At 46.3% G+C, this 27,691-nt stretch overlaps 1 protein-coding gene across 2 annotated transcripts; it reads left to right on the forward strand.

Annotated features, from left to right (window-relative positions):
- Positions 1–51: 51 nt before the first annotated feature.
- On the forward strand, positions 52–27,691 carry l3mbtl1 (L3MBTL histone methyl-lysine binding protein 1). 2 transcript variants are annotated; one of them, XM_069179609.1, is made up of 22 exons: positions 52–758; positions 2,463–2,632; positions 5,022–5,212; positions 6,478–6,604; positions 6,925–7,087; positions 7,712–7,844; positions 8,780–8,843; positions 9,513–9,604; positions 10,643–10,747; positions 12,266–12,401; positions 14,922–15,013; positions 15,352–15,503; positions 16,784–16,860; positions 16,955–17,040; positions 17,294–17,404; positions 18,232–18,370; positions 19,729–19,828; positions 20,700–20,900; positions 23,542–23,591; positions 24,995–25,152; positions 25,615–25,677; positions 26,030–27,691. In XM_069179609.1, exons 1-22 carry the CDS (start codon positions 715–717, stop codon positions 26,162–26,164), a joined length of 2,589 nt encoding a protein of 862 aa, XP_069035710.1. In that variant the 5' UTR covers positions 52–714; the 3' UTR covers positions 26,165–27,691. The 2 variants fall into 2 exon arrangements, with proteins under 2 accessions (XP_069035710.1, XP_069035711.1); XM_069179610.1 differs by lacking the exon at positions 52–758 and adding an exon at positions 1,137–1,338.

Raw genomic sequence — 27,691 nt, forward strand, 5'->3', positions numbered from 1 at the left:
AGTTAATGACTGTGGCTCGTTTTGTGTAAGGGAACTGGGTGCTGTGAAATTGCTTCATGGTATAGTGCCTGCAACACCTCTGAGCCCAGATAAAAAGTGGGGGGTCTGTGTGCAGATTTGCCCTAGGTCAATAAACCACCAGTTTTCATTAAAACTGTGGAAACTGAAGTTGCTTGTGCTAATTGGCTCTTGAATTTAAGAGTAAACATCAAGGGCACCTCATGTTGCGCGCAATTCAGACATTGTGGCCTCCGTGGGTTTAGGAATCGGTCAACTCCACACCAAAGCAATGAAGCGGAGTGTTGCAGACAGAGCTGGAGAAACAAGCTGGAAGCGTTATTTTGCGGCGGGGGCTGCGTCTGTAGTCTCCCTTAAGAGGTGCATGTGAGAAGACGGTGTTGCGATGTATGCAGGAAAGGCCGGGCTTGTACTTCAAGCGGCCCCTGCCTGTTCATCTCGATCAGCCGGACGCTGTGGGGAAACCCAGGAGGGCGAGAAGAGATGAGTGAAGACGTCGCGGGAATACGGGAGAAAAAAACCCGCTCTTAGGGGCTGTGATTGTGCCAACAAAAACATTTCCAATAAAGTGCGGAGTTTGACGGACAGTTGTCGAGTGTGAATTAAAACGCATACCCAGCGCGGTGAGTGTTAGCGGCGCGGCTGGGCTGTGAAGCCGCTGCAGTCCTGTGTGCATGCCCGGTGCGCGGCTCGCGCATGCGCAGTGCTGCGCCCGGAGCCGCAAGGAGAACCAACCGCTGGTAAGACCGATCGGTTCATTCACACACATTGTGCCGATTTATTATTTCTACATCTCGAAACGGAATAATAGCATGGGGTGTTCTAGATTAACTGTAGTCATAAGCATTATCTTAAGGTGTTGAGAAGGTTCTTAGTTTTCTTACATTTCATTAAGCATGTTTCATTTTTAATGTATAGTCATCTTATTATAATAAACCCATATTGATTAAGCTGTGGTTTTTTTGACAACCTCAGTTGTGGTATTTGGGGTAGTTTTCGGTTTCTCTTTTGTCTAGTAAATCTAGGGGGGAAATGGGGTTCCACTCTGCTGTTGCATAACGTTAAATTAAATATTGTCAGCAGTAGATGAAACATTCAACGCCTTGCACTTTGATGAAAAGCTGCATGTCGAATCCTACATCGCACAAGATTCTTGAAAGAGTTAAATCATGCCGCCATTTTGCTATAAATTGCTAGGGTTTCACATTTTAATAATGGTCCTGTAATTGGGGGAAGAAAGCAGACGGCTACTCTCTATGACAAACTGGTTTCTTTGTGAAATAAGGGACTGAGATGAAGGAGCTCACAGTCGCAGACGAGGTCGGTGCTGTGGACTAAGTGTAAAAAAATGGTTGTATTGTTTTTAATACTGCTTTCAAGGTTCAGCGCTCCTGGTGTCTAGCGTACTGCAGGTACCCTGGCGCAAAGACGGTATATAGTATATACTATTTAACAGTGCTGGAGAAACAGCTCTGCGCCTCTAAATATTTCGCCCCGTAACGTGTAGCCAGTGTTTTGCCTCACATGGTTCAGAAAGATGTTACGGATAAATCTTTGTCAGGACCGAATGCAAACCGCCACCGGTACCGGTAATGGTAATATGTTTATGAAATAGAAAAGCCCACGAGTTTCCGCAGTACTTCACGCCGTCTGGGTAATAATGTCAGGGGGAGAGACCGCCGCCTCTCCGCTAGAGGTTTTGAACGTGAAAGATGCGTTTGATCTAAATGGCGTTTCAGGTTGCAGCACATACAACTTCCAAAATCAGATCACAGCTGACTGCATTCCTGTGTCTAGCAGTGTAATTCGCTCAAACAATCGCTTTATGAACGCTACGATTAAACGATCCGGGGAATGCCAAGTGTGTTGCTCTCCGGGTTACTTGTAACTAGCCGAAGAGATAACAAAGGAGGCCATTCGACTCGGCTAGTCTGTAGTGTAGTTAGTAGTTAATTGATCCCAGGGTCTCCCCCGTTTCTTTATAGAAAGCAGGGTATCAGCTTTGACAATATGGGTGGGAAGCTTGTTCCAGACTCCCACAGCCCTTTGTGTAAAGTAGTGCATCTTGTTCTCAGATTTAACTGCACTTCCCTGTAGCAGAAGTAGAGTCCCCTGTTAAAGACATCCCAGACTACGTGCATTTGGGTACCTGAATGAAATCTTATCTGATTTATAATAAAATAAGAATACTTCTGTATATAATAGGGTAAATTCTCCATTCACTGCATGAAACCTGTGGAAAGAAAGTTACGTCACTCAAGAAACTGTTGGGAATATTGTAATTTCTTTCAAAATCTGCAACATCTGTTGCCTAATTTATGAGGCTTTTCTAATGATGAGGCGCTGGTTTGGGTGAAATCAGTCTGGATCGTCATCACAAGGGCTACCCGGGTGTCTCTGGGACACCGCTGTAGGCACTGACCCATACCTGCCTCTCATCACAGCCAGACGGTGGCACCAGTCCCCGAGGAGATGAGCAGGAAAGTGGGTCTTGAGGTGCTGGTGGTGGGCGGAGACAACCCCTCCACTGAAGGCAACGCCCCCCTCCCGGCCAATGAGATCTCAGTGCAGAAGACACGCCCCCAGGCCCAGACCACTGCTTTCATTTTGCCAGGTGAGGTCACTCCCAGCGGCACAGTCCTGTGCAGCACAGGGGCTGGTGCAGTATTAATGCTCTGCAGCTTATTCGTTGCAAGACATAAGAACTAAGTGATCCCTGACTTCCCTTTGCATCCATCACAGCCCAAGCAAAGAAAATATCAGCTCTGAGATGCCGTAAGGACAGCAGAAAATTATCTGATTTCTTCCAATTATATCCATGAAAACTATGGAAATGTTGACCTAGAGGTCACACTAGCCCAGGATGTCTGCATCGCAATAGCAACATTGTCAAATGACAGCAAAATAGACTTTAATTTTAAAAAAAAATAGTGAGCTTTGCTTTGTACTCTGTATTCTTGAAAAACCCATGGATTCGGAAAAAAACTTGCTGATCGCTCCTGAACTGTCTTTATGCAAACACTGTGTGCTGTGTGACGGAGACGTTGATTGAAAAGCTCTGCTCTTTGTCACAGGAGATCTTTGTTGCTTATTTTGGTTGCTTATAGGCGTACTGATCTGAGGATGGTGGGTACATCTAAGTTAGCCACATAGTTCTTCTGGAATCACAGCATAAATTTCTTTAAATTTGTAAAAGCTGCAAAAATAGAATATGTCAAATTTGCCCAGTTAAGCAAGTACTGTGTTAGCTTGGTTACATACTTGCTTAAGTATGAAGTTATAAACTCGGTGAACATACTGAGATCAGAAAGGTAGTGCTCTGTTTCATGTATTTATGCCGCTGTTCATCTTCACACAATTGTGATGTGATTCTTCTGTTCCGTTGTGGCCTTTTCTTGACTAGATCTCTCTTGTGCTTCTGACACACAGTGCCCCAGGAATGGCTCTCGAAGTTTCAAGCACAGCCATTCACACACAAGGCTCTCATTACACTGCTAATGCGACGCACATTTCCTGGGCACTAACGAGCCCACAGTCAAAATGCAGGAGAATGAAAGCTGGATTTATAAGCTCGATTAATAATAAGATAAGATCACTTTATTGGCCATATACAATTTCTTGCATTAGGAATTCATCTTTTTGCAGACTCCAGCTTGCTCTCCATGAGACACACAGACAGGGAGAGAAGCTTGGGGTCAGAGCGCAGTGTCAGCCATTGTACAGCACCCCTGGAGTAGTTGGGGTGAAGGGCCTTGCTCAGGTGCCCAACAGAGTAGGATTCCTCTGCCAGCCACAGGATTTGAACCAGCAACCATCCAGCCACAGGTGCAGATCCATAGCCACAGAGCCACTGCTCCACCTGATGACAAGCAGGTTGAGACCGATCAGCCACTATAGACTCAGATCCTTAGATGCTGACTTTATCCTTTTCGCTAAGCGGTATTTAGTCATTGTGTTATTAGCGATTTAAGATTCTGCACTAATAGCTTGATGAAATGTCCAGAAAGCTCATGAAGTCTCACGACAGCATCACAAATGTCTTCCTTAGTTTCTCCAGGTTTTTCAGAGAAATTAAGCTTAACATTGGTTTCTGGACTTGTTTACTAAAGTGTCAGCACTCGAGTTGCATGGCATTCTGAACCATGTGATATTATTTCTGATTTATTTCATTTTGTAGTGATTCATTTATTTGACTGCGGTGACTCACATTTGCATAACTGGGTGTTTCACTGAATTAATTTAGGTGATGTAGCCTTCTCAAGTGTAGAACAGCAGCGTTTCCTGTGGAATTTGAACCCGGAGCCATGTAGGTCCAAATTCAACACCCCTAACCACTGCACCACACTGCTGTATCAGAGGCAGGACATTTCAACACAGTGATAACATCTGTGAACAGAGGAATAGGAATGAACAGACCTCTGCTATTGACCTCTACTGCCTGTGGATGGTTGAAAAGCAAAACCAGTTTTATTTCATCACACCCTTCAGTAATGGCATTAAACGCAAAACTCCATTAAGAGAACTTAGAAACATAGGCCCGGAGAGACAGCTGTCTTGACTAGTCCCTTTCGCACCACACGCAAACTGGAAGTAGCCAGTGTGTGAGTCAGTAACAGGTTTGAAATATTGTTGTATCGGCCATTCAGAAACATTCATGATGGACAAAGAAAAGGCCACAGGTTCTTTCATTTATATGAGCAGTGGCTCATTTATAGACAGGGACTGATAGGAAACTTAATTTGTAGTTATGGGTTGCACTGATCAGCAGAATTCTTCAGAAAACAGGAAGAAACCTTAATCGGGCTTTCAGAATCTGTTGCTAATCAGAGTTAGTAGCTTGAAAAATGAAGGTTCTGTTTCTGAAAACCGATTGGGGGCTGTTTGTCCGTTGAGGGCAGGAGTCAGTTCGGCGCGCGTGGGTGAAAGGCTCCAGCGTGCCCTGTGTTGGAGGGCACGCGGCCCCCCCAGCCCAGTGCTCCTCCAGCCTGCTGTCTCTTTCCCAGCCCCCAGCTCCACTCTCGTGGGCGTGCGCAATGGGGAGGGGCCCAGGGGCCACATGGAGCCCCTGAAGGGGGGCGGGGCTGGAGAGCCGGTGACCTCCGCGCTGACCCCGCAGGTGGGCGGAGCCTGCAGCGTGGTCCACGTGCTGGAGTGGAAGGAAGGCGTGGCCGTGCTCCCTGGCACCAACCTCAAGGTATTCTGGGACTTCCCGCCTTGTCGTCTCCTGGGTCGCCGCACTCCTTGGATCTCCTCTGTTGCCAGTTAGCTCTCGGCCAAAATGGTGGCCTCTTGCAATGTGTAATCTGGGAAATATTTGTGGATTTGAGCTTTTGAAATTGGAATGTCAGGTGTTTGATATGAGGATGGAGCTGCATCCCCTGTTGTGATTGATGTGCTCATACCTCATACCTTTACTTCTCCGTTGGAAACTTCTAATTGGAAAGACAGAACATGTGACTGACTGTAACACGGGGTTTATCAGCCCTAATTCTGGTGAGCCCTGTGTCTGCAGGTTTTCATTGCAGTTGAGCTCTTGATGACTTAATCAAACCCTTAATTGAGAAAATATTTCGATTAGTGAATGATAGGGATTACTTTGTGTTTCCTAATCTTAAATTGCTTTTTAAGAACTATTGTATTCTTTCTTATGAAGAATAATAGCAATCAACTGGTTTTAGCAGAAAAAGAAAATTACGAGCAAACATCTAATTAGGTTTCAGTGAAGGTTTCAGTTAAGTAAATGAGAGCTCAGTTGGATTGAAAACCAGGCACTGGCCTCACAAGGACCAGATTGGGAAGATATACTGTAATGCCTCAGGTATGGTATTGTCTGCTTCTTTAATTCGTCCTAAGGGACGTATGGTGGTTAGCGCTACTGCCTCACAGCACTCTGGTCCTGGGTTTGATTCTGGACTGGAGTACCTTAAATGTGGAGTTTGGATGTTCTCTCTTTGTTTGCCTCCAGTGCTGTGCTCCGGTTTTTCTCACCTCTCAAAATCTGGAGGGTAGGACTGATTGGCTGCCCTAAATTGTCCTCCAGGTTTTGATCCACAGTTCCTCTAGCTGACTTAAATCCTGTATACTTAGCCTAAGCAGGTTATATTGGTAAAATAGCTGTAATAGCTGTTGATTTGTGGAACTAAACCAGAGGTGCAGAATGAGTGAATGTCTAGTTAAATGTCCCAGATTTCAGAACATTGACCCTTGAAATCATCATGTCTTGCAGAAACACTGGTGGTGAACGCTTGATGTTCAGAGCTTGTGCTCCTTTTCAGTTTTAAGGTCCTTTCTTGGAAACGTTCTTAGCTGCGTTCACTTTTCATTTTTTCATTTCCTCCATTTCTCTTGAAGATGCTCAGTGAGTGGTTCTACTTCCCAGTCGGTCTATTAATAGGTGTCCTGGAATATTTTCATCGCGTACTTACACGTGTACTGAAAAGGGGGTGGTGTGTCCCGCAGTTCCGGATGAATGACTTTGGCACGCTGGAAGTCGTCAGTGACAGGAAGGTGCCATTCGTTGATCCCAGTGCAGAAGGGGCTGCTGGGAAGGAGATGGAGACAGACGGGAAGTCAGCCCTTAAACCAGGTGAAGGGAGCAGGTTTCTGTGCAGACTCCTCTATTGACAAAAAGAAGACATTGCAGTATTTCTTTTTATATTTTTCTGCTGCTGACCCATTCAGGTTGGTGCAGGTCAAAAAGCTTGTTTTGAACACTTTATCCTCTTGTTGCGTAAAACACAAATATAATTGAAATATTAACTTGTATTTATTGGTAGAGAATCAGATGGAATTATCCCAATAACTTTGCCGTGTATGACTGTAATTTGTAAATAACTCCTGGTGATAGGTAACATTTGAAGTGAAACGTGTCCTGAGGTGCCTGACGGTTTCCCCCCTGTTCTCCAGATGGTATCTCCCACAGTCCTGCCACTGGCTGTCCACAGGAACCGGAACAGACCATTAAAGAGGAGCCGCTGCCGGAAGGGGGCTCTGGGAGCTATGAAGGCCGCAGCCCAGCAGCAGAAAGGGGCTTCACAGAGCAGCTGCGCAGGGAGCCAATCACAGACAAGTAAGAGCCTGAGAGCAGACGGACAGCCTGCGAGACAGGCAGGATTGTGTTAGAATGACCTTTCATACAGCTGACATTGCACTGGTGTCAATTCACCGTGACAGCTAAAGCTAAACAAGCTTACCCCCTGTTCAAAACATTCTTTGAGAGAAAGATTTGCAGCCGTGTTATAATGGGCATTTAGTTGCTCCTGTGTTGACCTTTTAAGAAAATAAGAAAGATTACAAAAAGGAGGAAGCCATCTGTCCTTCCTAGGCCATTTGGTAGCTAATTAATCTGAGGATCTGATCCAGCTGTTTATTGAAAGAAGCCAAGATATCGGCTTCCACATCATGGCTGGGTAGCTTGTTTCATACACCTACAACCCTTTATGGAAAAACGCAGCTCCTGTTTGACATGGATTTCCATGTAGGACATTCCTTCATGTCTAGAAAGATACCTGGATGGTCTCCTCTGAACAGATTCCACAAAAACCTTCACCTTTTTTTTAGTTCTAACTGTTCACTGAACAGGCACGTGCTACATCAGCCCTGACCGTCCCTGTAGTGCCCACACAGTGCCTCTTGTGATAGACTGCTCCACGACAGGCAGGACATCCATAGAGAAACCTGTGTCTTCTCTCAGGCCTGCAGATGTTGAGAAGGCCACGGGAATGCAGCTGGATGCTTTGAACCCTGAGCTGCTGAAACCAGTGAAGAAGAGGAAGAGGAAGGATTATATGAGCCCTTCTGAAGAAGAGTCTGAGATGGAGGCTATGGTAAGGAAGAGAGGTCTGATTTGGTCTGACATTACCCCGAGTCCCAGTACTGCTCTTGAGTTGTGTATTGTAAGGTTAAAGGAAAGTACATTATGCAGTTGACGCCATTTGCAGCCTCACAATTCTCTGAAAGCTGATTTCTGTGCTGCAATGTGAAGGTCAAATCTGGTCTTCGGATCTACAGGGTCTGGTTTTGCTGTAAGCCAGTCCTTAGTAATGTGACAGACTCACAAACTGGGCTTAATTGCAGAAAATAGCCACATGTCCCAGGTATGCTCAAGGCCTTGGTTCAATGTAAGATCAAGGTACTTACTTGCCTGGCTGTGTGTCCAGGTCCACTCCTGTTGTTAAGAGTGGAGTGCAGTCTGCTCTTTGAAGGGGACCTGCAACGCTATTTTTATATTTCAGGGTTAGAAAGAATCGGCATTGATGAATGCCTTTCAAAGCACAATGAAAGTAAGATGGTACACAGTAACATGTAAAACCTCCAATTTACATCACAAAATAGATTCGATTTCTGGGTATGTACACACATTGTAAACAAGCAAGCTTGTGAATGTATCTCTTTTAATCAAATAGAAATATTGCTCTTGACTTTGAGACTTTTTTTTGTTACTTTCACAAGAGTGTTGTGCTTAATTTGGAATTTGTCAAATGTTGCGGTCCCACCAATGAATTCATTTTGTTATTAGATTTAATAACCGGTCTGAGAAATTGGGACTGCAGTAAAGCTTATTTAATAAGATTTACTGAGCTGCTCTTGCTGACTGCTGATTTTAAGCAAATAGCAGCTGAGCGAAGCTGTGCGTCATTCTGAGAGAGGGGAACTCCTAATCTCTGTCAGTCGTCAGGAGCTTCAGATCTGTGGGGAAGGGTTGAGCTGGTTCAGTGAGTGTTGTAATTCTTTTCCTTTTGCGGTGTTTTGTATTTTGTAGGAGGAGAAGCTTGAGGAACTGAAGTCCTGTGGCCCTGTCATAGAAGGCAGGCAGAGCAGGGCAGGTACAGACACCTCCGGCTGACACAGCTCCCACAGAAAAACCTGGTTCGTAATGATGGGCCAGTGTTAGGACCACAAGTGTGAGCCGGCACCGCGGTGCTGAACGTGTCTCTCTAAATGAAGCAGTATTGTTAAAAGGCGATGCTTCTGCTCTGCTGACACTTTGCTAAAACATGACCATGACGGCTATCCCAGAATTGCCAAGCCCGGCTTTGCTTCACTGCTTGTTGCCATATCTCACCAGCTTTTCCTTATGTTTGTGTATCAGCCGCTGTGTAACTGAAACCATTTGAATCAGAGTACCCGTCTTTTCTGTTGATTGTCTTTGCAGAGCAGTAGATTTTGAGAACTCAGTAAAGCTGTTTTGATTGGTGTTCTACCCAGTCCATTTCAGCGTTCGGCTTCGTGACAGCTGGGTCCTTAGTGATGTAACTCACTCCCTAAAATACCGCTAGCCCACCTGTGGGAGGACACTCCAGCGAAATGGATTGCAATGTGCAGAAGAGGGAAATTCCTGTGCTCCAACAAACAAAAGCGAGCAAAAAAAAAAGAGTGAAAATGCCTTCAAATATATGAAACTGGAATGTCTTTCTTTTTCCGTCAATAGAAAACTGTAAAACCTGGTTCTGCTCTAACAATGTGCTAACTGTGTGCTAACATGATGTGTGTAGGGCCTGCGGAGGGGAAGAAGGAGGTGTGGTCATGGTCTCACTACCTGGAGGAGCAGAAGGCCATGGCTGCCGCACCCAGACTTTTTCAGGAGGTAGATTGTTAAAACTAGTACACACACAGTTTACCTGTCTGCTCCTGGGGTAGCCCAGTACACACACGGCTCACCTGTCTGCTCCTGGGATAGCCCAGTACACACACGGCTCACCTGTCTGCTCCTGGGATAGCCCAGTACACACACGGCTCACCTGTCTGCTCCTGGGATAGCCCAGTACACACACGGCTCACCTGTCTGCTCCTGGGATAGCCCAGTACACACACGGCTCACCTGTCTGCTCCTGGGATAGCCCAGTACACACACGGCTCACCTGTCTGCTCCTGGGATAGCCCAGTACACACACGGCTCACCTGTCGGCTCCTGGGATAGCCCAGTACACACACGGCTCACCTGTCTGCTCCTGGGATAGCCCAGTACACACACGGCTCACCTGTCTGCTCCTGGGATAGCCCAGTACACACACAGCTCACCTGTCTGCTCCTGGGGTAGCCCAGTACACACACAGCTCACCTGTCTGCTCCTGGGATAGCCCAGTACACACACAGCTCACCTGTCGGCTCCTGGGATAGCCCAGTACACACACAGCTCACCTGTCTTTTGTTTGTTTTGATACTTTATTTTGCAAAGAATTTCATTATCAAGTAGAGTCAAGCCCATAAAGACATTTAAAATGTTTTCAATAAGTTTCCACTTAGAAATCTGCTGCTAGTAAAATGATCTAATTGCATGGACTGTTATTTTATGTGAAAGGCAGCCAGCTGAAATAAATCTTGTGTCAGTGCAGTAGACTCTTGTCAGTTTTCTCATCCTCATCCCAGTTTTCTCCAACCAGAAGGGCTCATGAAAATAAGCTACAGTTGTGGTGTTCAGTTCCATAACACATGACAACCCATTAATGCAACTGGCAATTTTGTTAGTTGTATTTTTTCTCACCACAAATGTTGCTGTCATTCTTAGGTTGACAAAGACACCTCAATGATGGGGTTGAGACTTCTTCACCGCTATGCGGTGCTCAACTGTTTGAAGACACTGAGACGCCTACATTGACTGCTCGTCTGTCTCTCTCTCTCCTAGTACCAGCGGGTCCCTCAGTGTAAGAATGGCTTCCGTCTGGGGATGAAGCTGGAAGGAATCGACCCACAACACCCATCCATGTACTTCGTCCTCACAGTGGCTGAGGTGCGAGCGAAGGATGGGCTAAGTACAGTTTACGACAGGAGTCAGCCTGAGGAAAGCACTCCTCAGTGTCACTTGCTGGACTGATAAAGGATTGATTGACTCCTGGTTAAAGCGTCTTTTCAAGGTTAAGTGCTGTAGTTTATTGTTTGCTACCTATAATTTCCCACTACCTCTGAAAGCACAGGAGTTTGGGTCAGGCCATACAGAGACATAAGAGACAGCAGAGTGGAGTCGATCAGCTTTATTACAGCATCAAAAGCCCCCCCTCTCACTGTACGTCATGTAAAGAGTATTCTCAGTTAAACAAAGGATTATATGGGATCATAAAGACACGCTCACAAGGGTGTGTACAAAGTTATTTAATTAGTTGGGGTTGGCAGAGCTTTAATATTTCTGCATTATTCAGCATAGTGAAGACGGACAGGTGAGGTCAAACCTCTTCAGCAGACCAGGAAAAAGAGAGTCCAGGCTACAGCTTTGAAGAGATCAGCAAGCCTTTATTTCTGTTCTGAAGTCAAGGCACAGTAGCAGCAGCGAGCAAGAGCAAGAGAGCTCTGCCAGTTTCTCTGTCGGTAACATTTGTTTCAAAACCTGCAACTTAGTAGCCATTTCTCCTGCTGGCTAAATGGACAAATTACTTCATCCTGTAGTTAGGAGCAAACTTTCTCCCTTTGTCTGTTACTAGAGTTTATTAGGGTATTTCTAAAAATCTGCAGTCTGGTCCTTTGATTTTATCAAATTATACATAGCTTGTTGATCAGATAATTTGTCCCTGTCAGCTGTCTGCGTTTTTTTTATCAAATGTCACAAAAACATTTTTTATCGAAACTTGCTATTAAAGCAATTCTTTGTTGGCTACAGGTTAACAATGGTCTGGTTACAGTTCTGTTATACAAAACATCCAATCCAATCCTTCAATATTCACAATCAGACAATCAGAGATTCATATAATAGCAATTCACGTGACTTGAGGTGGGGCTGGAGAATAAACTGCCTAAACAACAGGTTCCCTCTCCAAGTTCGCTCTGACTCCTCTCTGAACTCTGCTTCTGCCCGGAACATTCCGAGAGCCGCTGCTTAGCAACCTAGACACTGGCCCACCTCTTCAACACTTATCTCCCAGCACACCGTGAGGAGCCTCACTCTGGGACCTGATTTGCGCCGAGCCTCTCTGAACCTGTCCTTTTGCTCCGAGCCTCAAAAACCTTCACCTTGTTGTTGAAAGTGTTCATTCTTTAATGGCTGCCAGCTTCTCTCTGCAGGTTTGATATTGATGTATTTAAGAAGGTTTGCAAGATTCCAGATTGCCAATTATCAGCATTCTTGCATACCTTCTTAAATACGTACGGAGCCACAGGGAGCAGACCTGAAGCATCAAGGGGTTCATATTCATGTCGACTCATAGTTCCGAAGATCCAGGTGCCTCGTGACTGGGATAGGTTCTCCTGATTTTAAGAGGAATGAGCTGCTGTTTTGTTGGCAGGTAGTTAAAGCACACCGTGTTTTGTCCCTCTGCAGGTGTGTGGATACAGGATGCGCATGCACTTTGACGGCTATTCGGAGTGCCATGATTTCTGGGTGAACGCCAACTGTCCGGACATTCACCCGGCCGGCTGGTGTGAGAGAACTGGGCACAAGCTCTACACCCCCAAAGGTCAGAGGGCAAACCATGGCCGGGCTGGGTTAAGGTTTGGAGGAGGTGGGGTTGGGGGAACATTGTCTGGGTTACCTGAAATACAGCGGACTCGGGTTTTACACTGTTTTACACTGTTAGGTTCCTAACATACCGCGTATACTCAAAATCGCATATAATCGGAACAGCACCCTGAGCCTCTCCTATTCCCCTTCACTTAAACAAGTCAAATCCACCGGTAGTGTATGAGTATGTGTGTGTAGTTTAAAGTATTATGAATGCAGTAATACAGCAAATACAGTACTGTATGGTATTGGTAGACCCGACAAAGAAAACCACACTGCATCGAACAGTTCTTTCCAGACCCTATGCGGACGACACAATCCGGGGGGGAGTGAGGAAACACTAGGAAAAAGTCATGCAGGATTCGCGAATGTATACGGGAGGGGGGCGTGTCCAAAGTGCGCGGGTGTCCAGGGGGGTGAGTCCGGGGCAAACAATCCAGGGATGAGACGAACGGAAAATCCAAAAGACAGGGCAAAAGTCCAAAAGCCAGGCGATCCATATGAGACAGACGGGTTAAAAACAGGAACCGGGTCGGAACCGGCGGGGGAAACGGAAACAGGAACAGAAGCTTAAAAACATGATGGAGCCAGGCGATTACAGGTCCCGGGCTCCCACGATATGGGAATCAGATGCAGAGCCCCGAACTGACTGAGTGTCTGGCTTTTAAGGGGGACGGGAAGGAGGCTGGAACAAGGGGCAGGTGCACAAAATTAGGTCAGAAGTGAAAAGAGCCGGAGCACCCTTAAGGAGGAGGGACTACAATCGTGACACACGCATGGTTCTGATGAATCAAATCATGATTTATTTATTGCAATAAAGGAGGACAGATAACAGGTTAACCTCGTCTCTCACTCGCTTTTTCAAACAGAACCACTGGCTTTTATTCTTGAAGACGAGCAAAAGTTCCATCCAAAAACGGACATTCTTATGATTGGTCAGTCACTGCATGCTGCCTTATAATGTGTAAACTAGGTCAGAGAGTCAGGCACTTAACTCAGGTCTGCCATGGCAATAAAACAAGTTCCCTGTTCCCTTCCCTAAATCGTTTGCTAAAACAGGATACATGAATTACAGCTCCGTTCGAAAGACCTTGGCCCGCTAGAAATATGCAAAGCAATAAAACAATTCTTAAATACTTCATTGTTAGCTCATAACAAGGCTCGGGTTCCTTTAGTATACAAAATAGATCAGATAAAATTGAATAATAATAAAATACAGGGAACACTGACTATAATGTCATACTGTTGATGAATATAAGATAAGATCACTTTGTTGGCCATAAACAATTTCTTGCATTAGGAATTGTCTTTTCGCATACCCCAGCTTGCTCTCCATGAGACACACAGACAAGGGGGGAGACGCTTGGGGTCAGAGCGCAGGGTCAACCATTGTACAGCGCCCCTGGAGCAGTTGAGGTTAAGGGCCTTGCTCAGGGGCCCAAAGGAGTAGGATTCCTCTGCCGGCCGGAGGATTTGAACCGGCAACCTTCCAGCCACAGGCAGACATCTCCTTGATGGCTCAGTAAAACTTTTTTTAAAGCTTTTCAGAATTTGTGAGGTGCCCTCAATCTTGACTCAAATGATAAGCAGAAGAAAATCAATTCAAATAATTGAGAATTCTCCTGGGAGAATTGTAGAAAAATGATGGCTATAGTCATAGCTATATTGACTTTTAAGTCCACCCCTCTGCCCATAGAATATGAATAGAATGTGCAGCTACTGACGATGAACTTGTTTAAAATCTTTTTTTAACTCCAAATCGAGCACTTTTCTTGACTTGCCTTTCCCCTTCCTACTTGTTTTCATTTTCCGAGCCATATTGAGGGTGAAGCCGCACCATAAAGAAAGCACTGATAAAGGAAGCTACACCCTCTGTAACTAGTTCCCAGATCATTTTTTTCAAATCAATTTGTGAAATTCCCCGCATTCTTTTATTTTTCACATGTTTCATTGGTGACTGCATATACACGAACTTGTGTAAAAATATTTTACGTAAAAACACAAGTCTGCTGTATAACTATGCTCTCAAGGTCACGGGTCTCAGTGGTCAGCAGCCATGTTTGTGATGTGACTGTCTTTGACAGAATTCCCAACACAGACAGGCATTCAGCGAGTTTCTGAGCACTATGCAACTTTTTCATTTGAATGCAGGCAGAGAGGGCTCAGTAAATGTCCAGGGATTTATTAAATACAAAGTTCTTAGATTTTTTAACTTGTTTTGCAGCCTGGGATGTTTCCATGTACTGGATTTACCTTCATTCTTCTCGTGTGACCTGACTAGAGACTTGACGTCTCTTATCCATGGGGCCAAGAGCCCCTCCATCAAACACAGATGATTCAGAGGCCCTCTGCCTTCACGGCAGAGTTCTGCTCTCAGAGCGCTGCGTGTCTCTCACGAGTGAGAACTGCGCTCAGGAAAGTTACTGAACGCCACTGTCCAAACCTGGCACTTCTCCTCCCCTCTCTCTCTCCTCAGGGTGCAAAGAGGAGGAATTCTCTTGGTCCAGCTACCTGAGGCTCGCCAAGGCACAGGTGGCCCCCAAGGAACTCTTCGCTAGTCCTGGGAGAGTAAGTCTGGTTCTCTTTCTCCACGTTACTTGACTGAAGACCTCATGATGTTGGAGAGAAAAGGATAAAAAGTAAATGAGAAGCGTCGTAGTTGCACCAGACTGGTCATGGGTGAGAGAGCTGGAATCGTAGTTAGTGAGGAGTCTGTGCAGTGAGAGAGAATCGTCTGAGCACTGGTGGCTGAATCCTGGTGTGTTTACACAGAGGGTTTGTGGGAAGCTTGAGCGTTGTTGTAGGCCAACTGCATACGGAGGTTTTAATACAGTAAGTGTGCGTTTGCAGGACTGAGGAGAAGGGCGTTGAGAGTTCTTGTTTTGTGCCACCCTCCTCTTCCTCAGACAGACGTCTGTTGTGGCTTCGAGGTCGGAATGAAGCTGGAGGCCGTCGACCGCATGAACCCCTCCCTCATCTGCGTTGCCACGGTGACCGACGTGGTAGACAATCGCTTCCTGGTTCACTTTGACAACTGGGATGACACCTATGATTACTGGTGAGCACGGACACATGGAAGCCCAGTTCTCAGAAGGGATAGAAATACAGCTTAGGGCATGTTTCCAGGTGTTTTTCACTGCCATGTGATAATGCTGTAGGGCAGTTTCTTTAGAAGGATGCATTCACTTCCAGGCGGCAGTCTTAATGTTTGATTTTGTAAAAAAAGCTGGTATTGATGCTGTGGAGGTTGTTTTCTGAGAACACTTATGTCATGGCAAATATCATTATTGGCACTGCATGTTAAATGAGATAAGCCACTGTTTATTCAGAAACATTGTTTTGTTGAATTATATTTATTTTATAAATGATGTCTCTTGCAGGATTATGCAGAACTCATTCATCCAGACAGCCGGTAGATGTTTTTAAAGGGGAACTGCAATGCTAGTTTTATATTTCTGGATTAGAATTGGCATTGATAAGGGCATTTCAGACTACAATGAAATGAATTTGCATCGCAAAATAGACTGAATTTCCAGGTATGTGCAGCACCATATTGCTGTCGTTGTCTGAGATTCAGAACAGGGCTACAAAACGTTCGATGACGTGATGTGGCCCTATTACATTGTAATCAAGCAGGATTGTGAATACATCTCTTTTAATCCACAAGAAATATTGCTCTCGACTTTGAGACGGTTTTTCTGACAAATACTACTTACTTTTTAACTCTGCATGCAGATCACACTGGAGCATTTCGGCAGTGAAATGTCTGCTGCATAACCTGCACTTACTCGCTCGTACGTCACGTTATTTTAGACATTACAGTGACTAGCGAGCAGGAAGGGCTGATTTAAGTCACAGTTCTCAAAACTCGCCCCCGGAGCCAGGGCGTTTGCGACAACATGGAGACTTACAGTCCTTTTACAAAGTTCGCGATTTTGTGCTTAACTTCAAATTTGTAAAATGCTGCAGCGCCTTCAATTAATTTATTTGGTTACCGAGATTTAATAACCAGTCTGAGGAACTGGGACTGCAGTTCCCCTTCAAGAATGTATTATTCATTTCAGATACAGCGAACCAATGCTTATGTCAGCAGCTGTATTCGTTGCAGAATGATGTTCTGATGAAGACTGTTGCAAATATACCAAAGGCATCATCTCTGCTTAATGTTTGGGGAAGAGCAGATCAATGCTGTGTCTAGGTAGTTTTGGCCACACACTGTCACCCTCAGACAAGGAAGAGTTCTCTTCAGGGAAGAGTTAGCCCTACCTGTCTAGTGTGTCAGGGTCTGTGGGTTAGCTGTATTATTCCTGTTATCCAGTCTTTCCTTCCCAATCCCAGGTGTGATGCCAGCAGCCCTTATATCCACCCCATTGGCTGGTGCCGAGAGCGGGGCCTCCCTCTGACCCCTCCACAAGGTGAGTGACAGCCAGGGCAGTCCTATCGCCCGCAGCATGCAGCATCTGGCACAGCAGGCCAGGTGGATATCTTTTTTTTTTATTCTCCACTCAGATTACCCAGATCCAGACAATTTCTCCTGGGAGAAATACCTGGAGGAGACTGGCTCGACGGCTGTCCCGGCTCACACGTTTAAGCCGGTGAGTAAAGTCCGCTGTTGACCGGAATACACAAAGGACAGGGCGTGGGACAAGGTGGGGTCATTCTGCATTGTCTCATGAAGACTGCGTCCAGCTGGGAGCAGCTAGGAAGCTGCAGGGGGTCGTCCCCACTGGTTCCACAGTGTTTTGTAGCTGAGAATGGTTGTGTCAGTGTGTTCCACTGGAGGGAAGCTTGACGTGAGTCAGCCTTGACTCTGTCCCGGAGGAACACCGCTGCCCTTGTCTTTCCCAGCGCCCTCCCCATGGCTTCCAGGTGGGAATGAAGCTGGAGGCGGTGGACAAGCGGAGCCCGTCCATCCTCCGCCTGGCCACTGTGGAGGACATCGACCCGCACAGGATAAAGGTGAGCTGTTCCCCTCCATCCGCTCCTGAGTCAGTCCCGCAGGCCGAGCCAGTCTGAGAGGGGATCGGGAGGACCGGTTGGGCTCAGCCTGATTAATAATAATAATTGCTTACACTTATATAGCGCCTTTCTGGACACTCCACTCAAAGCACTTTACAGGCAATAGGGACTCCCCTCCTCCACCACCACCCGTGTGCAGCCCCACCTGAATAATACACTAGTACACTCCCCACACACCAGCTCTCAGTGAAGCCAGTTCAGAGATGGGGATTATTAGGAGGACATGATTGGTAAGGGCCAATGGGAAATTTGGCCAGGTCACTAGGGTTACACCCCTACTCTTTTTGAGAAATGCCCTGGGATTTTAAATGACCACAGAGAGTCAGGACCTCGGTTTCTCACTGAATGATGGCACCTTTTTACAGTATAGTGTCCCCGTCACTATACTGGGTTATTAGGACCCACATAGATTACAGGGTGAGCACCCCCTGCTGGCCCCACTAACACCTCTTCCAGCAGCAGTTTTTCCCAGGAGGTCTTCCATCAATGGGTCGGCCAGTTGTGAGCTGCAGGGTGATATGACTGCTGGCTATTTCCTAGGTTTTGGGTGCTAACCAGTAGTGTGAAAGGAACAGAGCCACTTGCACAAGAACTGTTTCAGCTGATTGGAGAGCTGAAGTTGCAGGTCAGAGGTCGGAGGTCAGGGGGCAGGTCGGAGTTCATTTACAGGGACCAGAGGTGTCTAAATCCCACCGCTCAGAGTGATAAGCCAAGCAATTACAGTCTTGTGTGGGCAAGCTCAGCCCTGCTGCACGTGTGTCTCACAGATTCACTTCGATGGCTGGAACCACATGTACGACGAGTGGATCGATGCTGACCACCCAGACATCCACCCGGCAGGCTGGTGCGAGGCCACTGGGCACCCCCTGAAGCTGCCCCTCCGTGAGGCGAATACCCCGCAACCCGGTACAGCCGAACCCTTCCTCTTTTCATGCCTGCTCTCTAGGTGGTGCTGTGAGCACCTTAGTTTCCTTTAAGAGTCCGGTTGAACATTTGCTTTGGGTGAGGGGTTTAAGCTGAGGAAGCTGAGGAAGCTGAGGAAGAGTTGTTGAGCCCTCAGCTAGCCTACCTGGGCTCTTCATTTGTCTCTTTCTGCTCTAGGGACTGTGAAAATGTTGGACAGCCTGCTGCGCATTCTTTTTCTCCTGCTGAAACATCAATGGCCTTATTCGCTCTAACTTTCTCCCCTGTTGGGGTCAGGTGACTCAGTTTGCCCCCTTTTCCAAAGAGTTCTTTCTTTTTACTGCTACTTGTCTTGGCTGTGTAACAGAGAAGCAAATGAGGAAGTCACCTTGCAGTTTGGAGCCTGCTGTTCGTATCGTGGTTCTGCTGATTGACGTTTCTGTGTTTTCTGAATCTCACTTTTTGTCCTCTGGTTGGTGCATAGTACAGAAAAGCAGATTCAGTACCGTGAATGAACAATGAATGTGATCTACCTTGATTTGATAGTCAAATATTCTGTTTTGTTACGTTTTCAAAGAGAAGATACATATATAACATGATCATAAGCAGTGTTATTTCTTCCCTGCTTCTAGCACCTGTGACCCCTGTAGTCCAGTCCAAGCTGTATTTTCTGAAACATCCCTTACTCATTGAGTCACTCAAGCCTGTAACCCAGTTCAGCCCAGCCCAGTCCAATTCCATTCCATTCCATTTATAGTGAGAACTCACTCCTGGAGCTTTCTCTCTCTCTCCCTAAGTCCAGGCTGCAACCTAGACACAGGCTGAAACCCTTTTCCTCCTAGCGGTTCTTATAAGCCTCTTAATTAGCACAGAGGATTGGCTAATTCCTTTCCCTGTCATGGATATTCATTCCTTCAGACCGGCTGTGCTTCATTTTGCAAGTTTTTCCAATTAACAGTAAAGTACAGCTCTTGAGTGGTAGTACAGATAGCAATTGAGACAGCAGCTAACATATCCCTAAATGGATAATGAATAATGAATCCATCATATCTGCACGGATTGCCTCTGCTGTAGAAAGGTTTCCAAAAAGCCAAAGCCTTCCCCATCACATAGCGTCCTCAGCCAGGTGTGTGTGCTGAACGATCAGTGTTTGCAGTTGCTCATCTTGAAACAGTGCAGCCAGGAAGGGTCTCTTTTGGACTGAAGACTCCTGGTGATAAGCAGAAGCTCATGTTAAGTGATGCATCTTGACCTTACAAACGCGGGCATACTGCTGAACCTCTCGGTAACTTGCATCTGTGTTGACAGTTCTGCGTGGCTGTTTCTCTGCATGTGTGTGTGTGTCATCTCTGTGTGTGCAGGACCGCGGGAGTCCTCAGCCTCTGGACAGACTAGCTACTCCTCTCTGCCCTGCAAAGGCATGACCCACTCCAGAGCCAGCAAGTACAGCTTCCACCACCGGTCAGTACTGCCCTACCAGCTCGTGCTGGTACACCACGGCACATCTCCCTGGGGGTGTAGCCCAGTCTGGATGCTGTAGTCTTCTTCTCCATTTTTGTAGAAGCCAGATGTAGGAAATAACACAGCAGGTCAGGAGACAGTTGAGTGCAGATCTTAAAATCCTTAAAGAGAAGCTCTGGCGCAGCAAAGTGTCTGTCGCTGCGCTCCGTCATCTTACCACACACAAAAAACTTTACTGATGCTAACCCAGCTCCAGATTAAGCAAGTGTTTTTGATCCGCGATTAGAAAGTTTGTTTTATTTTTAACTAATTAAGCAATTAATCGCTTCAGTTAATTCAGATGGCATACATTCGTAATTCAGATGCAGGAAAACAAGATGCCTCCTGTAACTAGACTAGACTTTTTCACGCCAGCAGGAGTCAAAGGCCGTATGTGTCACTCGCGTCTGAGTTTGTAGCGTTTCTTTAGAACTAACAAACTTATACCCTCGTTTTCCCGCACATTGATACTCGCAGAACGAGACTTGTTCCTTCTTGGTTTCTGCCACAATGTTGAGCTTCTAGGTATTTGTCTGCAGTTTAAGGACAGTTTTGTTATCAGTTACAGAGTTTTTCTTCTGTGGCTGTGGCCTTTTTGTGCAATGTGCAATGTTCCTGTTAAGATTGAAGATCCGCAGAGGTAGTGCCAGAGAATCCTTCCTGTTTCTGAAGTTACCGGATTTACAAAACAAGAAGGGATGCTAGTCTGCTGTAGGTGAACCCTTCAGAGCTGCCGATAATAATAATGCTGTCAGTTATAATTAATGATAATGACAGTCGGTTGCTTGGTCTCACATGAGGTTGTTTGCCAATGTTCCGGCTCCTCCCACAGGAAGTGCCCCACCCCGGGCTGCGATGGCTCGGGTCATGTGACCGGGAGGTTCACGGCCCACCACTGCCTGTCGGGGTGCCCGCTGGCCGAGCGCAACCAGGGCCGGCTGAAAACCGAGCTGTCCGACACCGAGGGGCCTGGCGCCAAGCGCAACCTGCTGGTGTTCAGCCAGCGAGGCAAGAAGTCCCGACACCATGGCAGGTGAGCGCTCGCCGGCCCGCCCACGCCGCGCCCTCGAACCCCTGGTGAGACCGCCTGTCAAGGTCGCCATCCCTCCTCTAGGGGGCGCTCCCACCTTTTTTGGATTATTTACCTTCATTACGTGCACCTGTCCCCTGTTCCCCTCTGGTTATTCAAGGAGTGGCCCAAGGGCATAGGTTTCAGCAGGGCATCCTGACCTCTTGATCTGGGGCTAGGAGCACCTTGTCCCATTATGCTTTTAATCCTCCACGTTCCTGATTCCAGTTCAGTTCAGTTTAATTGTTTGTCTCGGATGGATCTCCTGGCTTTGTGGATTATGGACTGTGACCCGGCAACTCCATTGAACCTCCTTTGGGCTCGATCGCCTGCACTCTCCCCGTGCTCCGGATCACCAGTCACCGCCCCCTGTCTGTCATCCTGACCTTACCTCACTGTGCTGTCCCCGACGTCATTCTCCAGACACTTCCGGACTATTCCGGACCAGCCAGCAGCCATATCGCCCTGCAACTCACAGCTGGCAGCCCCACTGAAGCTCAGCAGGTTGAGCCTGGTCAGTACCTGGATGGGAGACTCCTGGGAAAAACTAAGGTTGCTGCTGGAAGAGGTGTTAGTGGGGCCAGTAGGGGGCGCTCATCCTGCGGTCCATGTGGGTCCTAAAGCCCCAGTATAGTGATGGGGACACTATACTGTAAACAGGTGCCGTCCTTCGGATGAGACGTAAAACCGAGGTCCTGACTCTCTGTGGTCATTAATAATCCCAGAGCATTTCTCGAAAAGAGTAGGGGTGTAACCCCGGCGTCCTGGCCAAATTTCCCATTGACCCTTACCAATCATGGCCTCCTAATAATCTATGAACTGGCTTCATTACTCTCTGCTCTCCTCCCCACTGATAGCTGATGTGTGGTGAGCGTTCTGGCGCACTATGGCTGCACATTGTGGCAGGTGGATGCTGCACATTGGTGGTGGTGGAGGGGAGACCCCATTACCTGTAAAGTGCTTTGAGTGGAGTGTCCAGAAAAGCGCTATATAAGTGTAAGCAATTATTATTATTATTATTATTATTATTATTCCGTCTCGCATAGGGCTGTCTGTCTAGGGATGCGTGGAGTCACAGCACAGTCCATTGAAGGTGTGAGATGAGTTTAGCTATATTGAAAATGACCACATCCAGAGAACACTGAGGGATACGCACATGAAGTGTATCTCCCACAGTGCCCCAAATTATAACAATGACAGTGTTACAGAGGTGTTACAGTCAGTGTCCAGCAATATTATCACCATGAATGAGGTTTTTAATAGTCCACATTCTACATATGGTCCAGTGGCTATTGCTGACGATGTTATCCCACCTTTCAGCCATTTCTGGGGGGTCACATACAACAGCAGGTGTCTGTTTAAAATCCCCTCAAGCCAGCTCAGGAGTAATGACCCCAGGCCAGAGTCTGTCTGCACAGAGAGCCACACTCACAACTGTAGAATCTAAAAGGAGTCTTAAGTCCCTGGTGGGACTCCTGCATCTGTGTCCTGAAAGATTTCTGGGACAGTTAAAGGAGAACTGCAGTCCCAGTTTCTCAGTTATTAAATATCGGTAACAAAATAAATTCATTGAGTATAGAGAAAACTGACAAATTCCAAATTAAGCGCAAAATACGTAATACTTAAGGTACTGTAAGTCAGCATGTTGTCGCAAACCCCTGGTCTCACTATTGGTGAGAGCGAGAATTCCCACAAACTGTGACATGAAGCAGCCCTTCCTGCTCACTAGTCACTGTAATAACTAATGCAATGTGATGTACGAGTGAATTAGTACAGACTGCGCAGCAGATATTTCGCCACAGAAATGTTCCAACGTGATCTGCATGCAGAGTTAACAAGTAAGTTCGGCAAAACCGTGTTGAAGTCGACATCATTATTTCTATTGGATTAGAAGAGATGTATTGACAAGCCTGCTTGTTTACAGTGCAATAGAGCCACTTCACCTCACTGGAGGTTTTGTTGCCTTGTTCTGAATCACAGAACATGGCGCTGCACATACAGTAACTGGAAGTTTAGTCTATTTTGTGATGGAAATTGGAGATTTTTTACATTACTGTGTACATTTGACTTTCATTGTGGTTTGAAATGCACTCATCAATGCCGATTCTTTCTAACCCCGAAATATAAAAATAGCATTGCAGGCCCCCTTTAACAGTTCTATTGGATGTCAGGTTAATAGAGAAAGGTAAATTGTGTAAACTCAGTGCAGTCAGTGATGTATATTTATGTCCCCTCATTCCTTCAGTTTTGGTCAGTTTTTCTTTCAATATAAAAATTATTGCTCCAGGAGAATGACAGATTTAATGCTGTATGATTTATTAAGAGGGCAGTGAAACAATTACACATTCCGAGGAAATGTATTAGCTCCAGCTTTTTGAGTTTTCATTTTAGAACTGTTTTCTCACTGGCATGTTTCTTGGCCCATCATTTTTTTGCATTCAGCTCCCCCATTCATCATTTGCGAGATATGTCCGGGCGCTGTTTAGGGACTGTGAAGAGATGTGCCGTCTCCCCCTGAAAAAGGAGGTTGTGATTCCATAAGGTGACAACAGGGGGCAGAGTTGCGCGTTCTGGTCTGAGTGTCTGACTGTGCCTCTCTTTCCAGGATAGGACGTCCCCCCAAGTACAGGAAGAGCCAACAAAGAGCTTACCAAAGTGAGTGACGCCAAGCCATCATACTCATAAAAAATACTCCGTCTAAATGCTTTATGAAGCATATTGAACATATTAAATATCAAATACTATATGATTATATAAGACATGTTTGCTACATGTAAATGGTGCTCCATCTTTACACTGCTTGTTTATGTGGCAGTAGCCCATGATGTAACAGTGTAGCAGCAGCTACATAACAGAATAAGGCCTAGATAACAGAAACATTATTTCTAATGGATTAGAAGAGATGTATTTACTGTAAGAATGAACTCAAGACCAGGGCTGCTCAACCTGTGACGCTTATGGTGTCAACAGGGGGATTGAACAACCCAAAAGATCAGATGACTTTATTGGCCATATACAATTTCTTGCATTCGGAATTTGTCTTTTCACAAACCCCAGCTTGCTCTCCATGAGACACACAGACAGGAAGAGAAGCCTGGGGTCAGAGCACAGGGTCAGCCATTTATACAGTGCCCCTGGAGCAGTCGGGGTTCAGGGCCTTGCTCAGGGGCCCAACAGAGTAGGATTCCTCTGCTGGCTGCAGGATACGAACCGGCAACCTTCCAGCCACAGAGCCACCACTCCACCCGAGATAAGATTGATTGCCACAATGTTTCCTTCTAAATTTTCTGGTTCCAGGTTCTCCTCCATCTTCTTCTTCTACCAAATGCCAATCCGCGGTTTCCACCATACACTAAATCCAACAGCATATCCTAAACCGCAGTCCGAATTTTTGATCTCCGTTTCCAGTCCATTATTCCTAAATCCAATCCGTTCAAACTCTTCTGTATTACCGCTACGTCCTCCTAGTTGCATCCACCCCACTGGCTCCCACGCCGCTGAGTTCTTCCGGGTCACTTTTATATTGTTTCCTGATGAGATTTGCCTGTTTCCCATGTGGTTGAATGGGGTGCTTCCGTTGATAAGTCAGCTGACTTTTCCTCGTGGCTCTTACTTGGGTCCATTTCAAGTATTTTAAGAGTGGCATTTCTAAAACATCTGCCGTTGATGACCCTCCCGCGGGTGACCTTGTGATTGTGATTGATTGTGCGGCATCTGCGTCCTTAGCTATGGGCTTGGTAACCGGTAGGACAGCAGTGCAGGTACTGGTTGAGCCAGAAGGCTGGGCGGGTTGGACTGGAAGGGAGTTTGGTCAGCGAACCCTGTCGTGGAACCCAGTGTTCTGCTCAGAGATGGGGAGGCAACAGAGGAAGGTCAAGCTGGGGTCTAACGCCTTCCTGGCTCCAGCGTGAGGTGTCAGCCGCAGGGATTCTCTTGCACGGTTTCATATGCCTCAAAGCCAGTTGAGAAAGTGAGCCCAGTCTTCCTGCCAGCAGGGGGCGAGAGGGTGTGCTGGCTCGGGCAGCCTGACGTGTGCCGTGCGCTCTCGTGTGTTGCAGGCATGTCGTCGGAAGGCGTGCACCCCTCCCTCTTCATGTCGGCGCTGTCGGCCCACCCTGACCGGGCCCTGTCTCTCTGCTGGGAGCAGCACTGCAAGCTGCTGCCAGGGGTGGCGGGCATCCATGCCAGCAAAGTGGCCACCTGGACTGTGGAGGAGGTGAGGAGGAGGGCAGGACACAGACTTGGAAAGGCCCTGGAAAACTGTTCCAAAGGGGGATAGAAAGAACTGGAGCACGCTGGTTGTATCAAATAGCTACGCAGTTATAATATCCGATAATTCTACCAACGAGAGGAGGATTGGGATGAGGATTAGATGACTTTTGGGGTTTGTGGCCAGGCTGTACAAATATCTAGGACATGTAGGATCCTTATGATTATCCTTAAGGATATACAGTGGATCTAAAAAGTCTGCACACCCTTATTGAAATTGCAGGTTTTTGTGATGTAAAGTTAGAAATCAAGATAAATCATGTCAAACATGTTCCCATCTTTAATGTGGCCTTGCCACCAACAACATTCAAGAGAAAAACAAATAGATAATTATTAGGAAAAATAATTGAAATTAAAAAACCTATAATGGCATATATTATTGTATGTCTCTTCTGTGATTTCAAAACAGGTGTTCAGTTTCGTCCAGAATCTCACTGGCTGTGAGGATCAAGCCCGGCTCTTCAAAGATGAGGTGAGATATGTTGGCAGACTCCCCTGATCAAGGAGACATGATTACATCACCGATTCTGTATCCCAGTTCTCTGACACAGGGATGATTGGAAAACAAAGATGCTTTTGGATCTCTTCCTAAAATGACATTCTCTGGCTTGCACTCCAAGTCATTTTGCAGAGACTGATTGATTTTCATACTTAGAGGTATAAATCATTTAAAACTGAGCTTCGGAATGTCAAAATAACACTGGAGAACAGAATCTTAATAAGCTGAATCTTTGATTTGCAGTGGTAGCTCCTCTTTGAAATGTGTCCAATATTTATCATAAGCATAGCAGCCTCTGAGCAGCTGAGCCATTGTGTTTCTCCAGATGATTGATGGAGAAGCCTTCCTCCTGCTGACCCAAACAGACATCGTGAAGATCATGAGCATCAAACTTGGCCCGGCACTCAAGATCTACAATGCCATCCTGATGTTCAAGAGCACCGATGACGGGCTCAAGTGATGCCAGCCAGACCTGCGACAGAGCCAGTATGGTCACTGGCTACTGCATATGTGCCAATCCACCAAAAACAATTCCTCCATGTGTCTGATGCGCACCTGTCAGTGAGCGGCAGGGGCAACAGGGAAGCTGTGTTCATGTGCCAGTGTTTAAACTTAACTTTGGTTCCTACTGATGTATCTGTTTACTTAAGTGTTCCTACTGTTTTCTTTGTGGCGGCCATTTCCTGTAACTCGCGTCAGGGTCAGGTGAAATTCGTCTCGGTACTTAACAACGGCGCGAGACTGCTCTTTTCCCGATGATCCGGTTGGGGTTTGTTTGACACTTTTAAATGTGTTGGTGCCGGGATCCCGTTTTCAGTGGTTCCTGGAAGCCCGGAAACCGCGAGAGTCTCCCAGTTTCAGAACATGGGGAGAGTAAAGTTCAAAATGAGAGCAATGGCAGGCGTGCATGTAAAAAACACAGAGAAACGCAGTTTGAAAAGGGGGGCAAAGAGAAATATTCCTCTTTTGATATTTGTATTTATTCTTTGCTCAGACGTGTGCTTGGGTGTAGAGCAGTTTTAGATGCAGGCTGCTACTGAGTAAGTTAACTTTCATTTATTTGTTAATCCAGTTGAAGCAGACTATCTCTGATGGCTACTGTACACCTGGCAGTCATGAAGCGGTTAAGGCCCAAGAAAATTTCTTCTGCATCTTCTCTGCTGCAGCTCTTAGCATTAACTGAGCATTAGTGTGACAAGTATGATTTTCAGGCCTGGTCTTTGAAAGTCAGACTATAGAGTCTGATTCTAGATCTCATTCTATTTTATTAACAGTCATGGGTACAAACCTTGAGATTTACAGTGGTATGTGTGTTCTAGAGCACTAAAGACACCATGGAAGGCAGTCAAAGGTTTAAAAACATCAAGCCTCTGTCATTACTGAAGACCTGAGGACTGAAGAGCAGGGAAAATGTTGACATTTAATGGTGTCACAGACATTACAGAACAGAAGCAGGGGGTTTCACCTCATAGTTGGTCAGTGTATGGATTGTGCTGCTAAGTTGTGTTTACTGAGTCTTTTCCCAGAAGGTCTTGCTCTTAAAAAAACAGGCTGCTCTCCCTCCAAAAATAATAATTCCTCTTGAACACTAGAGGGGGCTCCTTTGAGAAACGCCCCACTCCAGTATAGGCGTAAAGCCCTGTGAATACATTACCTCTCCAGCGAAGTCTCGCAATAGGCGTTGGAACTCTGGAACGTTTTTATTAGCCAATTAAAGTCAGAATTGTAAACGACAGGATGTCCCAAATCTGTATGCATTGGCAGTTTTGAAGCGCTTGACTGCCAAGAGACGGCAGCACAAGGTCGTGGCATCTGTTCGCTGTTCTGGGACTCGTGGAGGCCGTGAGAAACACTGTACCTGAGCTTGGAGTAAGATGTTGCCCTGTTCTGGAGTTTCTCTCTGGCTTAAACTGTTTTATAGAGATGTTCAGTAGTCGGTCAGTATGTCTTTCACACCATAAATCAATAAATGTTTGGTTCAAGTGGA

Source organism: Lepisosteus oculatus, chromosome 16 (assembly GCF_040954835.1).
Source record: "Lepisosteus oculatus isolate fLepOcu1 chromosome 16, fLepOcu1.hap2, whole genome shotgun sequence".
Taxonomy (NCBI): Eukaryota; Metazoa; Chordata; class Actinopteri; order Semionotiformes; family Lepisosteidae; genus Lepisosteus; species Lepisosteus oculatus.

Coding starts and splice junctions, on each gene's coding strand:
- l3mbtl1 (XM_069179609.1), top strand. CDS start 715: ATGCGCAGTGCTGCGCCCGGAGCCGCAAGGAGAACCAACCGCTG. Junction 2,633..5,021: donor CACTGCTTTCATTTTGCCAG/GTGAGGTCACTC, acceptor TCTCTTTCCCAG/CCCCCAGCTCCACTCTCGTG. Junction 25,153..25,614: donor CCACCTGGACTGTGGAGGAG/GTGAGGAGGAGG, acceptor ATTTCAAAACAG/GTGTTCAGTTTCGTCCAGAA.